The sequence below is a fragment of the Myodes glareolus genome, chromosome 14, assembly GCF_982192425.1.
Source record: "Myodes glareolus chromosome 14, mMyoGla1.1, whole genome shotgun sequence".
NCBI lineage: Eukaryota > Metazoa > Chordata > Mammalia > Rodentia > Cricetidae > Myodes > Myodes glareolus.
In genome coordinates, this window is record NC_142039.1 from 63448971 (window position 1) to 63467565 (window position 18595).

Here is an 18595-nt window from a genome sequence, read left to right on the forward strand (position 1 = left end):
GGAGGAAGGTCTATCTTAGACTTTTTCAGCAGGAGGACTTGGAAGGAGGGAGCAGGGAAACCAGGAGGCAGGAGGGTCTGCTGGGCTTGAGGCTGTGGAGGGGCTGAGGCTCCTTCCCTCCTGCCAGGAGCCCTTTGTAATGAGGAGGCCACAGCTGTGTGAGGTGATGGCCTGACAAGCCTGCTGGACTCCCAGGACTCAGTGGCTTGGGGACAGCAGGGCAAATCAGAAGATGGAGAGTTTTCTCCTTCAGCTGAGCAGCATTAGTGACTACTGGATGAGCCTCAGCTCCATTGTCATGGAAATGATCGTTGGTATTATGTGTGGAGCAGGGCTCTTCTTCCTACTGATCCCCTTCCTGAAGAAGCACCCAGTGTCACCACCACCTGGGAGCAGAAAGAACCCCCCAAAGGTGAGGAAAGCCTTGGTGGAAACACAATGGAGTGTGTTCAGTCTGTTGCTCACTACTGTTAGGTCCCCATTTCCTAGTCAAGCAGAGAGAGCTGAGAGGAACTCTCCAGAAACAGCAGCACCTCATCTGCAGGGGCTGGGAAGTAGGGTGCAGGGGAGAGTGGCCTTGAGGTGTGTGCCTGAAGCTCTCAGACCGGCTGTGTGGAGTGGCTGAGAGGCCACTAAGGAAGACTGGATCCGTGGGCAGACTGCATTTCTGAGATGGAAGGGACCTTAGGGATAGGACAGGCTCTGAGAAAGAAGTCATCTGTCCTCTGTTCAAGCCCATGGTTTGTGTGTGCTGAGCTGATATGAAGGGGGTGGTGAGACCAAGGGCCTCAGACCAGGGTTCAAGTCACCTCAGGTCTGAGGAAGCAACCTTACCCAACAGCCCAAAGGCAGCAGCAACCAACCTTTATTGGACTCCACATCGCTCCCTATTGGAACTCTAATAAGAAACTGGATCAGCTTCTCCTCTCTCAGCTGCTGTCTGACCTCAAGGTCTTGGAGGATCTTATACAGCTAGCTAGCAATACATTTAAGTGATTGGCCAAGCAGTGATTTAAATAATATAGTTTCTGAGTGGTTATTTCAAGTCTGGGCAGCTAGAAACGAACAAGCAGCCTCCCCTACAAGGACAGATGAGAGAAAGCTCTCCAGGAAAAGTGGATTTCATGTTATCCACCAGCACAGAGGCCAGGCAGCTTGGCCACCAGAGAGGAAGAATGGGCCCAGCTCATGTCTGTCCTTTCTCACTGTCAGGTGGTGAGGAGGGGGCGGAGCAGGACCAGGAAGAAAATTGATTCTGCAAAAGGTAGGCTTCTGTTTCCTCTGGAGAGGCAATTCCTTCTGCCCTGTCCTCAGTGATGAGAGCCATGCTTCTGAGATACAGGATGCAGAGCACTAAGAAGAGGAGGCAGCTGGGAAGGAAATCAGAATCAGGGAAACTCCCAGGTTCTGTGAAAGAAGGAAGCTTGGCCTGGGGTGGGTGCTGCCCATGGGCTGGGGTGAGGGTGTGGTTCAAGACAGCTGTATGCTGTGTCCCTGTAGGGGGAACTCTCAGGTCCACCCAAGAGCAGGTAGCTGCAATTCCCTCAGGCCCACTTCTCTTTCAGATGACTCATCCTGTGTCCTCACAGTGTCATAGGGGGAATGCCAGGGGCTGAGGAGGAGCAAGGAAAGTGTAAATGAAGAGATGTGGTCCCTCCATGCCACTTGCTTGTCCGCAGTGTTCTCTATGCTTGGACTCTGGAGGTTGGGCAGTAGAGTCCTAGCATGGGAGGTCTGTAAGAGGGGTGCCGCACTCTCCTGGGAGATCTCGGTCCTCTCCTTCATCCTATATAACCACTTCCAGGTGGCAGAGATGGCAGAAAGAATGTGGAAGAGACCCAGAATGCATCACGACCTGTGGAAATGTGAGAAATTTCTGTCTTGTGGAATTATTCATATCAGGATGTGAGCTCAGGGTCTGGGGATCTTTGTACTGGAGATATGGTATAGGGTGGAATTGGGCTACAGCCCTGTTGGACGAGACAATAAAGGATATGGGAGGTGGGGGCTGTGGAGCAACTACGGGATGCAGGTGTTATATTTATACAGATTGATGGGCAGCTTGACCATCTGCTTGGGACTGATGGTGTTGCCTCCAAACTTCTGCAGGCCCATCAACCAACCTTTATTGGACTCCACATCACTCCCTATTTGGAACTCTAATAAGAAACTGGATCAGCTTCTCCTCTCTCAGCTGCTGTCTGACCTCAAGGTCTTGGAGGATCTTATACAGAGAAAATGTAGCCAGATTTTCTGGGGCATGTCCTCTGTGCTCTCTGAGTCAGTGGTGGCTTCTGCCTGGGTCTCCAAGAGATCTTCCTCTGCAGGACCTAAAACTGTGAGGTTCAGTGACGCATGTGGTCATTTCCCAGCTCTACCCATGGCTCGAGGACCTCCACAGATTTCCCAGAGCCAGCCCTTGCCCCACCAACCGGTGACACCAAGCTGCACAGGTGTGAAAGAGGCCCAGACACTGGGTGGCCTCCCAAGCTCTCCACCAAATCGAGCACTTTCTCCATCTAGAACTAGGGTCTGTGTAAAAGATTGTTCTACCAGTGAGTCAGAGATACAGGTATCCCTAACAACTGAAGACCAGGATCTGAAGTGGAAAGACACTTTAGACTCTAGTGCCCCAAAATAACAAGCAGGCATTAGCTGGCCCACTCACAACTTGGCCAGGGGCACCCTGTCCCCTGAAGCGGTCAGGTCAGCCTCCATCCTTCCTGAGCATTGTCAGTTCCTCCAGCACCATGAGGAAACACAGAGTGAAGACAAGGTGACTAAGATGAGAGAAATACGAGGCTCCCCCTTCACAATCGTCTCATCCCCGGAACTGACACAGCTGTTGGGACATTTCCCAGCCAACAGACCTTGCCAGCCCAAGAACAAGCCTGAACTCCCTCAGCCTGCCCAGCCCTCCATCCTCGACTCCAAAAGCTACAAGTTGAGCCAGATGATGGGGTCTGTGTCCTCAACGATGCCCTTAAAGAAGCCATCAATATGTGACATACACGACCCCATCAAGAAGGGCCCCAGTTTAAGGGCCATTGACTTTCCTTGCACTTCAAGCAGCAGCCCCGGGAAAGGCCTGGAACCCAGAAACCCTGTGCTGTGGACAGATCAGCAGTCCTACGTGAACACGGCCCAGGACCTTTCCTTCCTCTACCCAAAGATTCAAATGAAGCTGGAATTAAACATCATGCAGCTTCCTGTGAAATGCAGATGGAGATCATATCTACAGACTCTTGAGTCAGGGGATCTCACCCCTCCGGGGGTTCCAGCCTCATCCCTTCCTCAGCCTGTGTATCCCTCCTCACCCTCCTGTGTTTCTAAGGCTGAATACTATTCTAAGGCTACCATGATCTTAGAAAAATTGCATCATCAAGATCCAGGAGGAACAAGGGTAGAAACTGTGTCAACTGCCAGGCTGTGGAGGCCTCTGTTTGCACACTCACCTTCACAGGTTCAGGTGATGCAGAGAGCCCCTCCACCAGCGGCCAGCCATCGGCTGTCCAAGGCCCATCCAGATACACGCAAGAACTACCTGAGCACTAAGATCCGGGCTTTCTGCTTCCAGGCAAGAACCAAGCAGAGCAGGACTGTCCAAGGGATTGAAAGAGGCAGCCTGCAACCAAGGACCAGCCCAAGAATGTCCAAGCATGCAGCATGGATAAGGTTTGAGAATATGGCCTCAGGACATCCCTGCTGGAGTGGGACAACGCTGAGCCCTCAAAAAAGGATCCCACTTTCAGTGGTCAAACAAATCAATAGGTCGAAGGAAAAAGAAGGGACCCCTCCTGCATGGAAAGTGAGTCTGAGATTCACAGAGATTCCCAGTGACCAAGTCACCAATATCCATCTCAGGGACTTTGAGTCTACAGAGACCAATAGAAGTCCAGGCCATTTCCAAACACCCACTCCATGGCACTCGGGAGACTCAGCTCTAAAAACAGAAGTATGTAGTGAGATTGGCTTCAGATCAAGAAAGCAACCACAGTCCTGGTCTGTGGGCCATCGTCCAGACAGCTCCCGTACAGTGAGCTTGCCTTCAGAGCACCTGCTTCCCAGCTTCCAGAATAGAACCAAAAAATCCAAGACTTCCCAGAGCCTGGATGATGTCTTCATGAGGAGGGATCGCAGCCAGGAGACCCAGGACTTCAGAGTTCCCAAGGATAAAATTCAAGCAAAGGATCACAAGGTGTTTCATCCGAATGAAAACAGGAAGGAATTTATGAGATCCAGAGCCACAAGCCAGGGAGAACAGCCAGGGAGAGGGAACCCCTCTACTCCAAGCTCCACCTGGTTCAAAGATACAGCCATGACCAAGACTGAGCCCTCTCTTGATATGCCAGGAATAGAACAGACCCCTCAAGAAAGCTATCTGATAAAAATCATAAGGACTATTATACAATACATAAACCTCAGCACAAAAGACACGGGGCAGGCGGATTCTCTGAAGAAAGCAAGCTCCCCGTCATCATCTATGATGACCCAGGAAAAGCTCATCTACAGCGTGGCAACTGAAGTGCAATCTCTCATGAATATTGTGGTTCAGATCCTGGTGAACTGGCTGGGCCTTAAGGTAGGGCACCCATCAGAGGCACAATGGTGTAAAGTGGAACCACTGATAGACCAGCTGAGAGACTCTTTTTTTTTTCATTTTCCTGAGGGCGTCTATGAACCAAAGAACAGCAGAGCAGAGCAAATAAGCTCTGGTCCCCACACCAGCCCAACCGCTCAGAGTCACACATTCATGAACAAGGTGACCGGGGACAAACAGCAGGCAGGTATTGCTGCCCAAGAAACCTGGGTTCCACATCAGAACAGCGTGAAGAGAGGAATGGACTGTGAACAACTCCCCTCTCCCAAGGGAAACAACCATCCATGTAGGCACGAGGGAACTGGAGACAAGCAGCAGTTAGGTGTTGGTGCCCCGAGAACCTATGACTCAGATCAAATTAGAACGAAGAGTGGAATGGGCTGCTGTCCACATACCAGCCCCAAGGGGCACAACCATGTATTTATGCACAGAGATGTTGGAGACAAACAGCGATCAGGTGTTGTCCATAGAGCCCGTGACCCATATCAAAGTACAAAGAAAGGAATGGGCTGCGGTCCCCTCACCAGTTCCAAAGAGAACAACTATCCGGTCACACACAGGGGACTGGAGACAAGGAGCAGTCATGTGCTCCTACCCAGGGAGCTGGTCACCCCAAACAGACTTTACCAGCATAGGTGAGGAGCAGGTGCCTCAGGCCACCTTGGTCTTTGTGCAGCATGAAATACTTCATAAGATGTTCCACCTGCCCAGCCATTGTTTCCCCTGTGATTTCCTGGCAATAAATGTCATTTTATCTTATATTTTCTGGCAAAGCAAATCTTCTTCCTGCTGACGCTCATCCCGTGGCTGATGACTCCCGAGAGACAGGAGCTGCTTCCTCGTTTATGCTGGTTCCTTTTAGTGCAGTGGTTTCTGTCTTGCAGGGATGGGGAAGAGAAGGTCAGCATTCCGTCTGCCACAGTGCAGTCTCTGCAAAGGATGGGGCTGTGGGGAAGTCACGGTCACTGAGGTGTCCTCATCAGTCCCATCCCTGTGCAGCTGTCATTCCGTCATTACAGAGACAACAGTCTGGGGAGTTTCAGGATGAGCCAACCCTGTGAAGACCCCACCCAGGTCTGGGGCTCGTCGTCTTTTCCTTACTTTGCTCCACCTTGACATTTGTCACTGTGCAGGTTGGTGTGCAGAGACCCCAGGGAGTCAAGACCCTTCCCATGTCACAAACTGTTAAGCCCCCAGTTCAAAGGGGACAATCTCACCCTGCATTTCCAGGACAGGCATAGAGAACACCTACCCCAGAAGCCCCTACTCACCTTGATGCAGGCTGAGGATGGGCGGACCCCCAGCACCTCTTTCCTCAGCCTGGGTGACAGGGCAGTGACACTGTCCCTAGTCTGCCTTCCTTTCTGACTAGAGCAGGGGCCAGACTAGAGCTTGCAGTGTGTGACCACAGTTGGCTACTGAGGGCTGAGTCACACAGGCCTGCCCAGTAACACAGGAAGTGCTCTCAGAGCCAAACATCTCATTGGGGTCACTCAGTCCCCTCCCTGGAGATCTGCATCCACCCTGCCCATGCCATTACCAAGCTGCCACCAGGATGTACACTTCATATGACGTTGTACCAATGCTGCTCAGGTGTAGAGAATGTCTAAGTTAGTTTACAGATTAGTTCCTGGTGGAAGACTTCCATATGGATAGTAATGTGGAAATCCATGCTCCTACTTTACGTTCCTTCTGGGCTCTGAGGAGATAAAAGACCCTATCTGCATCCGTAGTCTGACACAGCTCAACCCTCAGTCTTTCCTCATATTTCTGTCTGACTCTACACTCTATGTCGCCATGACGTGTCCTAAACAATCACTTTCTCTCCCTCCCTCCATCTCTGTCTCTCTCATACACACACACACACACACACACACACACACACACACACACAAATACACACACAAAATTCACCAGATCTCATCTTTACTATTTCTTCTTCATTTTCTTAATATATTTGCTTTTAGTGTAAAATGAGAAATACAGAAAAACATATATGGGATGTCATTCCATTATATAATATAAAACCCTGCACAAACAGCCCCAGGGTGAAAACAAACACTGCTGCCAACCCCTCAAAGCCATGTGACCCCCTCCCCCAGGGAAGCCACCTTGGCTTAGGAATTCCCTCCTCATATTTAAGTGGCATCCTGATTCTAGGCTTACAGGCTCCCACTTGGCAGCCTTGTTTGCCCACAGTGTGTCTCCTTTGTGCCTGGCATCTCCACCCCACATCGTACCATGGCAAATGCAGGACAGGGTTGGCCAGTACAACGACTTGTATAAATAACTTACTTATTGCTAGAGGATCTAGAAACAGCACCTTCACGATAGGTAGGCTCAGAACTAGCATCCACATGAGCCTTTCTTAAGGGAAAACCTGACAGCCAAGATAAACAAGTCATTCTTGGGGACTGAAGAGATGGCTCAGCAGTGAAAAACACTTACCGCTTTTATAGAAAGAAAACCCAGGTTTGGTTCCCAGCACCTACATGGTGGCTTACAACTGTCTGTAGCTCCCCTACCAGAAGACAGAATACCCTCTCTTGACTTCTGCAGACGCACCCATATGGATATATACATGCATGCAGGCAAAACGTGCATACACATAAGATAAAAATAAATCTTTTTAAAAAGTTCTTTACAGCCTGGTGGTGGTGGCACACGCCTTTAATCCAGGCACTTGAGAGGCAGAGGCAGGTGGATCTCTGTGACTTTGAGGCCAGCCTGGTCTACAAGAGCTAGTTCTAGGACAGGCTCCAAAACTACAGAGAAACCTTGTCTCAAAAAACCAAAAAAAAAAAAGTTATTTACAAACTCAAGAATTATTTCCCCTCTTTTAAAACAGTTAAATCTTTCAATGCAGAAGATTTAAGAACTAGACAAAACTTAAAGAATTAGAGCACTCGACTTTTATTAAATACTTCACTGCAAGAAAATCCTTCATCACTCAAGCAACAACAAGCTCAGGTCCAAATCCCCTTGAATGGCATCCAAGCCAGGCAGGATCTGGTCTCAGTGTCCCATTCTGGAAGCAGCCATCCCCAGCTGTGATTCTCCCATCACCCGCCCCGCCCACCTCCCCCCACCCCACCCCCACCCCCAGTGATCCACAGTCTCCTCATCCTCCACTTCCCGCTGCACACTCCACACACTGCACCATGGGCTCCTCCACAGACAGCCAGGCAAGGACTAGGGCCTTGTCAGTGCAGCTCCGACTCTCACTCCGCATCAGCCCATCCTTGGGGGCACAGCTGGAGTACCTGCCTCCCGGAGCTCCTCAAAGGCAGGCTATCTGAAGAAACCTCGAAAGCACCTCTCCTCTTTGACCTCCCTCGAGGTGTTGCCATTGTTTTTGGAAAATCTGGAGGGGGGGGGGAATAAACCATTAAATTATTAGCATGTTCTGATATTTCAAGCCATTGTCATGAGGAGGCCGAGTATAAAACCCCCACTTCCAAGTTTTTTAACCTCCTGATGTCTGTCGTGTATAAAAGGAGAACAAGCCAAGCATGCTGATGTGCACCTGTCAGCCTTGAACTTGCGAGGCAGAGGCAGGAGGACCAGAAGTTCCAGGTCATCCTCTGCTACACAACAATCCAGGCCAGCCAGGGCTGCATGGGTTACCTTGTCAGTTTCTGCTATGGCCCCTCCACCTAACGGTCCTCTTAGGGTTTCCTCAATATAGATGTCTTAGTATAAGACTTACTTATTTCTCCTGAGTACAAGTTAAGAAATACTTAACTTGTATTTGGACAGGAATACTCCTACACAGAATACGAGAATCTGGATTAGATAAAAGCACTATTATGTTCTACTAGACAAATCTTAACAATTTTCCAACTAGTCTGTTAACAGCAAGGCTAAACAAGCATTGAGAGCAAACATCTAGCTGGGTGTGGCCACTCCTGCCTGCAATTCCAGTGGAGAAGAAGAAGGTGACAGATGACTGGGAATTCACAGACAGTTTCAGCTGCACAGTGAGTTCAAGGCCAGTCTGGACGTGAGGCGCTGTCTCAAAACCAACAAAACCAAACATCTATGAATTAGGCATTGAAACCATGAAAGGGTATTAGAAAATATTCCATAAGAAAACGCTTAGAGTAAACAATGACCTAGAATCTGAAGTTATTCGGCCTTTCCTGCCATTGCTCACACACCCAAGGGAGGGACGAGGAGGAAGGAGGACATCTGCATGGTAAGTAACTGGGAGCAGCAAAGTGGCACCACAAAGGACAGGAACTGAGGCCACGCCATGTTAATCTTGGAGAAAAGTCTGAAGACCTTGTATACTCAGTTTACACTTGTAAGTTGCATTCATGTCCACAAGTCCAGTTCTCACAAATTATTAACAGCACACGGAAACTCTCACATCCACACTAAGAAATTACAACATCAATACTGTGGGTGGTTCAACTTTTCATTACTTTCTGCAAGCCAGCAAAATGCTAGCTACAAACACAGTAAGCCTACATATTCTAAGATACAGAAGACGACTTTTTTTAAAGAGGCATTTTTTTCTTTATGTTTATGTACTGGGGTGGGGTTGGGGCACATACCACAGCACAAGAGTGAAGGTCAGAGGTCAACCTCTGGGAGGAACCAATTCTCTCCTTCTCCCATGTGTGTTCCAGGGATCAAACTCAGGTTATTAGGTTTGGCAGCAAAAGCCCTTTACCTGCTGATCCATCTCTGTGTCTCACTGGCCCCCAATGGGGAGTGCAGGGTACTAGTTTAGTTCAATGATAAAGGACAAGCCTGGTGTGCATGAGGCCCTGAACTAAGTCCCCAACACAAAAAATAAAATCAGTGCCACGGACTCCACTACACTGATACAGTGCTAATAGTAGAAATACAATCTATCTGCAAGTCTTGTTAAATAAAGGCTTTCTGAGCCTGGCAGTGGTGGTGCACGCCTTTAATTCCGAGTTCAAGGCCAGCCTGGCCCATAGAGAAAGTTCTAGGACGGCCAGAGCTACACAGAGAACCTATGCCAAAACAACAACAATGAACTTTCCAGATTCCAGTCGTACTTTTTAAAATTAACTTATTTTATGTTGTGCTGTAGGCAAGCACTCTACCACTGAACTACATCTTGTGCCTCATTTGTACTTTCAAAAAGGGTGTCCAACTTAACTATTCACCTAAGTATTTTCACATACATAAAATACATTTCTTTACATGTAAAACATGTATTCTGCATTCACAAGATGGGCCACAAATAAAATATGTAAATATTCTGTTTTCACGAAGCCTAGTTAGTACATGTACATACTGTAGCAAGAGCACTTGAAGCTCAATGTGAGGTTCAGGAACACGAGAAATTAGCCTTGATTTATGCAACACTGAACGTAAGCCAGAAAGGCATGGCTCCTAAAACCAAGCATGGTTTCCAGAAATTTCACATTTTTACACCTATACAGTAGAAAACAGGCACAAATAGGCAGCAAGAACTATCTGAAGAAATGAGCCCCGGGGAACGCGCGCGCCTCCCGCCCAGGCTCGCCCCACAACCGACCTCTTTGTGCGGCTTCGTCACCCGAAACCCGCCGCCCTCCCAGGGCGCGCCAGCGGAGCCGCTAGTCCCTACCTCCGAGCGCTGGCCAGGCGGCGGCGCTGCTGCACAGGACGGCAGGATCCGCACCAGCAGCCGCAGCACCTTGGCCACCGCCGCTTCCGTCTCTATCACGGCGTGACCCGGAGTGGGAGGAGCTCGCAGGCCCAGTGAGTGGGCGGGTCCGGGCGCTCGCCCCGCCTCGGCCATTTCCGCCGCTGTGCAAACTCCTACGCTCTGGGCGGAGCCCTTTTGTGGGGGCGGGGGCGAGGCTTTTGTTTGGGGGCGGTGTCCTTGTGCCAGAGGTGGGGTCAATACGATGTAGGAGGGTCCTGATAGTCTTGGGCGTGGCCTGGCCAGCAAAGGTGTACGCCGGTTCTGTGAGGGATTCACATGCCCGTGTAAGACCTATAGGATTGGAGCCCGTGCGTCTTCTCCAGGGTGGGTGGGACCTTCGTCTTTGAGGCGGGGCCTTTGTTCCTGAGGCGGGGCCTGCGTGTCACTGTGCGGGTCGGGTTGTTGCAGACTCAGGTGCCTCCTAGGGTCAGAGGAAGGCTGCAAGGGCGCAGCCAAGGTAAGTGCTCAGTCGGTGAGAAAGGCAGTGCTTTTGCTAAGACTGTGTGCGCTGTTACAGGGTTCTTCAGAAGGGAGTGTGTGAAAAGCACGGATGACCAGCTACCCGCGTCCCGAAAAGGGGCTTCGGGAATCGCCGCAAAACCTGGGGAGAGATCAGAATGCAGAGGCTTTGAGTCCTCCTATTAAGTAGACTCCGTGCTTAGTGGCGTGTTTCACGTGTTTTACACGTGTCCTAGTGTCATTCCATAGTCATGCTCGAGATCTGTGCACTTTAGTGAAGTTACTTTTTAGTTTAACGAAATTTAGGAATAAAGCTAAAGCAGACGTCAGGCTTTATGGTGCAGGCCTGTAACCCAGCTCGAGAGTGCTGAGGCAAGAAGAACTCAATGAGTTAGAGATCTGCCCCGACTACATGGTGAATTCCAGAAAGACCCTCTGTTAAAAAAATAAATAAATAAATAAAATAACCCTAAAGCAGATAAGTGTTTTTTAGGGCTTGGACTAATGAGCATACTGGAAGTGAACATTTATGAAAGGAAACTACTGAGGGTTTGTCTTTTATTGTCGTACTTTGCACTTTTATTGTGTTCAGAATTTTATTTCTCTTCTAGAGAAATAAATTTCACTGTTTCTAACGAACAGTGAAAACCACATTGAGGCACTGTTACTACAGCTAAGTGGTTGTATTTATGACACGTTCAGCCCCAGCTTCAATGAGAGGGATAGAGCTGGGCAGGGTAAAGATTATTCGAAGTTCAGAAGAGCACTTCTTTCTGAGGGCAACTTTTGGAGCCACAGTTCCTGATGATAGGAAATCCAGATGGGAGAAGAGCAATTCTCTTGCTTTTCTATATCCACAATAATCCCGTACTTGCTGCTGATCTTTCAGAATTCTGACGTCAGGACCTGGAAAAAAGACTTTTGTTAGTAAACACTTGCTGTGAAGTGCATCTTTGTTCCCAGAGTTAAGGGTGGTGTCCTTTAATCCTAAGCAAGGACTCTAAATCATGTAACAAAACGGGCATTTCCTTAAATTGCTTTTGTGATGTTTGCTGTTTCACAAATAAAATCTTTACATTCAAGTCATATGATTGCCAGTGATTTAAAGGGTGGTTGGGAAATCTGGGGGAAAATTTATATATCTTTATTTTACTTTATGTGAACAAATGTCTGATGTGTATGCCTGTGTACACATATATACAAACCACCATGAGACACTATGGAATTCCTGGGAGTCGTACCTTGGTTCTTTGCAAGAAGAATACATGTTCTTAATCACTGAACCATCTCTCTAGTTCCTAGAATTGTGGTACTATATTGCCCTTAATATTGAAAGGGCAGGCATTCCTTACATACTCAATCTGCAGTTGCAGGTACACGAAGCTTCTACCCTCTCAGTCCCTTTCTTGTGCATGTTTTCGTGCAAGTGGGAGCAGGGCTATAGCTCAGAAGCACAGCGCTTGCCTGGAACACATGAACCCATAGGTTCAATTTGCAGTAGCCTTCCAAAAGCTATGAGAACATTATTTGACAATACAATCTTTCAATAATGTATCAGTAATATATTGAACCCATATATCTACCTTTTTCACCCTCCTGAAGCCCTACCAAATGTCAGGATTTTTAAATGTGTCAACCATTTATGAAGGAAGCAGAGGACAGCTGGGTAAGCCCTCCACAGGTTCAACAGGCTGAACTCTGATATGGCCATGGGGCCAACCAATGGATGATATCGGCAGTACAAAATCCCGAGCCCTCCTATCTTAACAGTACTATTCCCGGAAATGGGTGTGGGAGTGGAACTAGGGCAATGGTCGGCTGAATTTCTGGTTTCCAAAAGGCGAAAATTGCGGTGCGCTTTCTGACCAGCAGGAATGAACGGCCACGAAAATCGAGATTCCTTCCCTTACTTCCCTTATCACGTCTTTATTCGGAGCCACTTGGTTGAGGAAAATTGGGGGAAGGGAAGAGAGAGAAAGGACAGAGAGAGCAGGAAGCCAGAGAGAGCGATGAGAGAGCGCAGGGACGAGAGAGATTAGAGAGAGGGAAAAACTCAAAGGCAGCTGCTTTTCTAGGGTGAGAGGCTCGAATGCTGATTGGTTGATGCCATTCTGCTAGGGCCCAAGGCCACAGGACAGGTCAGGGAACCAAGTCTCTGAAATGCAAAACAAGGCCCCAAGCACACTGGCCTGGATGGCAGCATCAAAGGATTTGTATACCTCCAGGCTGTAGGACCGCTGCCACTATCTCGCCAAGGCAACATCCTGGTGGCTCTTAACAGAAAATCACTTAGATTTCCACTTCTTGTTACATCTGCAGGCTTGTAGGGTGGGGTGCAGGTTATTCTCTGAAGCCGACTTTCCTGACAGAACAATGAAGTGTTCTTAGTCCTAGACTCGCTGAAATGTAATTTTCGGTATGACTTACTGGATGATGAAAGTTGAGTTTTGTTGTTTGGCTGTTTTTGGTGTTTGTTTCTTTTGATACAAGGTCTCACTGTAGCCCTGACTGTCCTGGAACTCACAGAGAGCCTCTTGCCTCTGCCTCCCTTGTGCTGGGCTTAAAGGCATATGCCACCATGCCTGTCTTGTTTGTTTTTGAGAGAGGGTCCTACTATGTAGCCTTGGCTGGCCTGGAACTGTCAACAACCCTCTTGTCTCCCAAGGACCGGGGATATGTGATACCACTCCTGGCTTTGATGTTGACATTTTTTTAGATTTATTTATTTATTTATTATGTATACAGTATTCTGTCTGCATGTTTGTGCCTGCAGGCCAGAAGAGGGCACCAGATCTCATTACAGATCCTTGTGAGCCACCATATGGTTGCTGAGACTTGAACTCAGGACCTCTGGAAGAGCAGTCAGTGCTCTTAACCACCGAGCCATCTATTTTTAAAAAGCTATTGCCAAAGGGTCTTCTACAGTTCATCAACAGAATCACAGGTCCTGATGTCATTGCAGATATTTTTCCATTTAGGCACTGGAGATAGCAGCCTCTGAGACAAAAATTGTCTAAAAACTATGGCTGATGCCACCTCACTCAATGTGAAAGAGCTCCCCAATGCTGAAGTGCAGAAGAACCGGGTACTAACCCTGGAAGAATGGCAGGATAGGTGGGTGGTCCGTAACATCGGATTTCATCAGGAACAAGGGCATCGGTAAGACGTGTTTGGTCTCTGACAGAGAAATGCTTCATCAGAAATTGGCTGGGGTGAGGTGGGGTGGGGAGGTAGTGTGTGCCTCAGTTAGTAGAGAGCTCTCTTACCATGCAGGACACTTGGTGTGATCCACAGCACTGAACAAAACTGGGCATGATGGTGTATGCCTGTAATAACAATTGGGAAATGGGATCAAGAAGGATCAGAAGTTCAAGTTACGTAAGTGAGTTTGAGGCCAGTGCTTGGCTCCATGAGACTTTGCCTCTGAAAGAAAAGAAAGGAGGGGGAAAAGCTAAAAGAAGCTGACTCTCAAAGTAATATTCAAATACAATTTTGGATTTATTTTCATTGTAATTGTCTCATATTATGCAGCCTCTCAGATATCAGAAAGTATCCATAGCCTGCCATAGTTTAATTAGCAGTGTGTGTTTTCTTTCATGGTATAATGATATGACTTACAGACGATGACATCTTCGATTTATGAAATGCGTTTTCTTTTTTAAAACCACCCATACTTTGGTCGTGGTGCTTATACATGCAGCAAAATGCTGAAACTAGATTTAAGCTCTGTCTCTGTATGTTCAAAAGTGAGGGTGAAGGCTGGCAACCTGGCTCAGCCCAGGAAGGCGTGTGCCACCAATGCCAACTGTCTGTCTTTCATCCCTAAGCCCCACAGGATGGAAGGTGAGAACTGACGCCTGGAAGTCGTCTTCTGACCTCAAACATGTGCCATGACAGACGTGTACCCCCCCCACAAACATAGAATTAAAATTTAGAAAGAAATAAGCTCATTGAGAAGCTATTCTGTATTGAAAGGATTGAAAATGTAGATAGGTCTATAGAACACTTAACACCACTTAGGTCACAACAAAAATCAGAGTGTAAATGTGGTGATTAGGATAGACTTTTCCAAACGTATCACTCACGGAAGCAGAAGTTATTTTACAGTCGTGAAAACCAGGTCGTTAGTCATATTAATACTAAGTAGCTGTGTAATGAAGCAAGTTCCTTAGCTTCCCTGCTTCTTTAAGTGTAAACTGGAGGTTGTAATAATTAGCGTTACTTCTTGTTACATTGTTGGGAGCATGGGAAGATCTTAGTGTCATTAATTCTATTTCCTTCTCCTGTGCATTGGGCTAGTTAAAGCAAGCACTGTTGTAACTTTGTTTTTCTCCCCAGGCTATTAAAGAAGCTTTTGGATACATTTCTTAAAGGCCAGAGTGGACTGAGAGTGTTTTTTTCTCTCTGTGTAAAAGCAGTTGAGATGAAATGGTAACCATTAACTAGTTTTTGTGGAGTAATACTTGGGGTGAATATTTAACAAAATATGCGTATGTTAAAAGGGGGCAGGAGAAGGGTAGGGAGTGGGAACTGAACTGGGATTGGTATGTAAAATGAGAAAAGATTGTTTAAAAAATTTTAAAAACCATTCTCAGACTCAGCTATGGCATGACATACCCATAATGATGTGGCTCTAATAAGAAATATAATCCTTAATTTCATGGCCACATTTGAATCTCAGGTTATAGCAGCCATTTAAACTTTTTACTTGTTATTTTTTTATTTATGTTTATGTGTATGTCTTTGTATGTATGCTCTGTGTATGTGTGTGTATGTTTGTGTGTGTGTGTGTGTGTGTGTGTGAGAGAGAGAGAGAGAGAGAGAGAGAGAGAGAGAGAGAGAGAGAGAGAAAGAAACAGAGAGCAGGAGAGGGAGAGAGGAAGAGGGAGAGGGAAAGAGAGACCACAGAAGTCAGAAGAGGGTGTTCCTGGTAGTTGTGAGCCACCTGATGTGGGTACTGGGCATTGAACCTGCGTCCTCTCAAGAGCAGCAGTGCTCTTAACCACAGAGCCACCTACCCAGTCTTGTAACAGCCATTTAATATATGCTTTAGCTACAAGTTGAGACAGTGCAGCTGCAAAAATTTTCATCTCTATTGGAGTATAAAATCCAAATGCATATGTTTTGTGGGTAGATCACTGTTATTGACATGGGGGTGGGGCTGAGCATTTTAAAGGTAAGTCTATTTTGTATTTACCAACCTTTAAAAATTATCTTTTCTTCTCTCCTGCTTAGTGATCGATAGGAGTTCTCAACATTTAAGATTTTAAGCAAATACACATCTTGGAGGATGTGTTTGTGGCTGTGCATTATCATGACAGCAGTGTTGTGTCCAAAAATAATTTCTAGGGTTGTGACTCAGGGTAGCCCTGTAGTAATGTGGCTTGCTTATTGGTGTGAGTTCTTTCTGCAGAGCACTGCTCACAAGAACTACTCTTCTCACCACTGGGTTTATAATGGTGGCTCACACTAACAAAATCTCCCATTAGCTCACGGGCGGAAGAGCTGAGCTGAACTCTGGACCATAAACTCTGCCCTGCTAAAAGCTTGTGCTGCAGTTTATGTTTTTCTGTTCCCTTCCATTTCAAACATCCATAGTTACTGAAATGTCTAAGCTACTTATAGACATTAGACCACATACACAGATCCAGGAGATACGAAAAAGGAGGCTAGCGCTCCCCTGCTTGTTCCAAATTAATTCACCCCGTAATTGCCAAGATCACAAGTGTATACCACCACCCCTGTTTTAAGTAATATTGGGGACTGAATTCAGGGCCTTGTGCATGCTAGGCAAGTGCCCTACCAACTGTGTTAAATCTTCGGGGGGGGGGGACTTTGAAACAAAATACAGAAAGACAAGGTCATACCTGACTCAGTTTGCACTCTTGTTGTTTGGAAACAGTATCTCTAATTTTATAACTATGACAGAGTCTCCTAAAATAAAGACACTCTTGTATTTAAGGATAGTATGTTGTTGTTAATCTTTGCATGTTTGCTTGACTGGCTTTTTGAAACAGGGTCTCACCTAGTCTAGTGGCCCTTGAATGTGTGTGTGTGTGTGTGTGTGTGTGTGTGTGTGTGTGTGTAGCCAAGGCTGGTGTTGAATTTCTGAACCTTTTGCTGTCACTTCCTCTACAAAAAGTAAAATTTTTGCAGGCTGTACTGTCTCAACTTGTAGCTAAAGCATATATTAAATGGCTGTTACAAGACTAGTTAGGTGGTTCTGTGGTTAAGAGCACTGCTGCTCTTGAGAGGACGCAGGTTCAATTCCCAGTACCCACATCAGGTGGCTCACAACTACCAGGAACACCCCCTTCCGGCTTCTGTGGCCTCTCTCTCCATCTCCCGCTCTCTCTCTCTCTCTGTCTCTCTCTCTCTCTCTCTCATACACACACAAATACATAGAGCATACATACAAAGACATACACATAAACACAAATAAAAAATTAACAAGTAAAAACTTTAAATGGCTGTTATAACCTGAGATTCACATGTGGCCCTGAAATCAAGGATTATATTTCGTATTAGAGCCATGCTTTAATGGACTCTTGCCAAACCAGAAGAGAGTGACTTAGCAAGGTACATATGAGAAAACAACTCTGTAAACAAAAATGGTAATTCTGTGGCTGGAGCCAAGAGTTTAGGCAACAGTAATGAAACTGTATAGCTAGCTAGCTGGGTGTTTATTGGCTATTTTTGGGTTCTCAATCCATTTATAACAAAAAAATTTAAGATTTGGGATGTAATTCAGTGGGAGAGTCCTTGCCTGGAGTCCACGAGTTCAGGCTTCATTCCCCCAAACTGCAAAATAATAATAAAAGTTGAAATGCAAATACATAACGGAGCTGCTATCATTGTATGTAAATTATCTTCTCACTCAGGTAACTGACCTATGTGTGTTCAGGCATTGGATATGAGCAGGTAAACTAAGTAGGAACAGGAGCCAAAAAACATTAAAATGAAATAAGAACATTATTTTAGGGTTTCACTTTTGTTTTATTTGTATTCCAGGCGATGGCGCGTGTGTTGGCTAGGAAAGAAAAATACATGCAGTCAATTTGGATAACTCCTTTGCTTACATTTTCTAACCTCACAAACATGTATGAAGAATGAAGAACTAGTCTCTATGTGCTAGAGTACAGATTCCTGGGCAGTATGAGAGACAGGTTGTTAGTGCACTTCACTTTAGAACTGTAAACAGTGCGCGCTTTGCCCACATTGGGAGCGTGCACTCTTGTGTCGATAGTAGACACAGTCCGGCTTGTTCCTGTTTTGTAATGTACCGTCCATTCTCAGTTAACAGATGCAAGAATGGTTGGAACATCATGTGACGTTCACCTCTGATCACCTGTGGCTTCATCTGCAGAAGACATGAGATGAAAGCCAAACTCCAACCCATGAGTGAAGCTGCATATGAGCAGACTAAATCCACATCTGTGCTGTTCAGACAGTGCCCTGCTGCCTCAGTTTACCTCCAGGCCCAGCCTTTCTCCTCCACACTTTGTGTCAGAAACTTGCTATTCTGTTTCCCTCAGCCCATCACTTCACAGCGATTTAAACAGAACATTTTCCAACACTCGCCTTCTGAACCCGACCTTAGGACTCCCTCACAGGGCATGCTCCATTGTACTGTTTGTTCAGCTGTTACACTTTCAGGTGTGTGTGTGTGTGTGTGTGTGTGTGTGTGTGTGTGTGTGTGTGTGGTATGTGCTTGTGTTTCCTGAGGATTGATGGAAGAATAAAAAGCAGACAGATCTAGGGTTGTACAAGATGCAGTTTACTTAAAGATTTACAGAAGTGTGGACCTAAGAGGCAGCTGGTTGCCCACAGTTTTGGGTCAGAAGAAGCATATATGAATTAGGGTC

General features: G+C 46.8%; 2 protein-coding genes and 1 long non-coding RNA gene across 4 annotated transcripts; 2 read left to right on the top strand and 1 right to left on the bottom strand.

The window, feature by feature from the left end:
* The first annotated feature begins 2656 nt into the window (after window positions 1-2656).
* Window positions 2657-5359, top strand: LOC148119893 (uncharacterized). The gene has a single exon (XM_087896556.1). The coding sequence runs from the start codon at window positions 2786-2788 to the stop codon at window positions 5237-5239; it is 2454 nt and encodes an 817-aa protein (XP_087752682.1). The 5' UTR covers window positions 2657-2785; the 3' UTR covers window positions 5240-5359.
* Window positions 5360-7706: 2347 nt separating this feature from the next.
* Window positions 7707-10517, bottom strand: LOC148119894 (uncharacterized). 2 transcript variants are annotated; one of them, XR_015734894.1, is made up of 2 exons: window positions 10191-10517; window positions 7707-7964 (listed from the first exon to the last, which is right to left on the bottom strand). XR_015734894.1 is itself a non-coding variant. In XM_087896557.1 (2 exons), exons 1-2 carry the CDS (start codon window positions 10362-10364, stop codon window positions 7881-7883), a joined length of 330 nt encoding a protein of 109 aa, XP_087752683.1. In that variant the 5' UTR covers window positions 10365-10517; the 3' UTR covers window positions 7707-7880. The 2 variants fall into 2 exon arrangements, 1 of the variants encoding a protein (XP_087752683.1); XM_087896557.1 differs by having other exon boundaries at window positions 10119-10517.
* A 103-nt stretch (window positions 10518-10620) lies between these two features.
* LOC146892077 (uncharacterized) lies at window positions 10621-18306 on the top strand. Its single transcript, XR_015734895.1, has 4 exons — window positions 10621-10728; window positions 13709-13889; window positions 15069-15161; window positions 18027-18306. It is a non-coding gene; the product is annotated as an uncharacterized LOC146892077 (long non-coding RNA).
* Window positions 18307-18595: the final 289 nt, after the last annotated feature.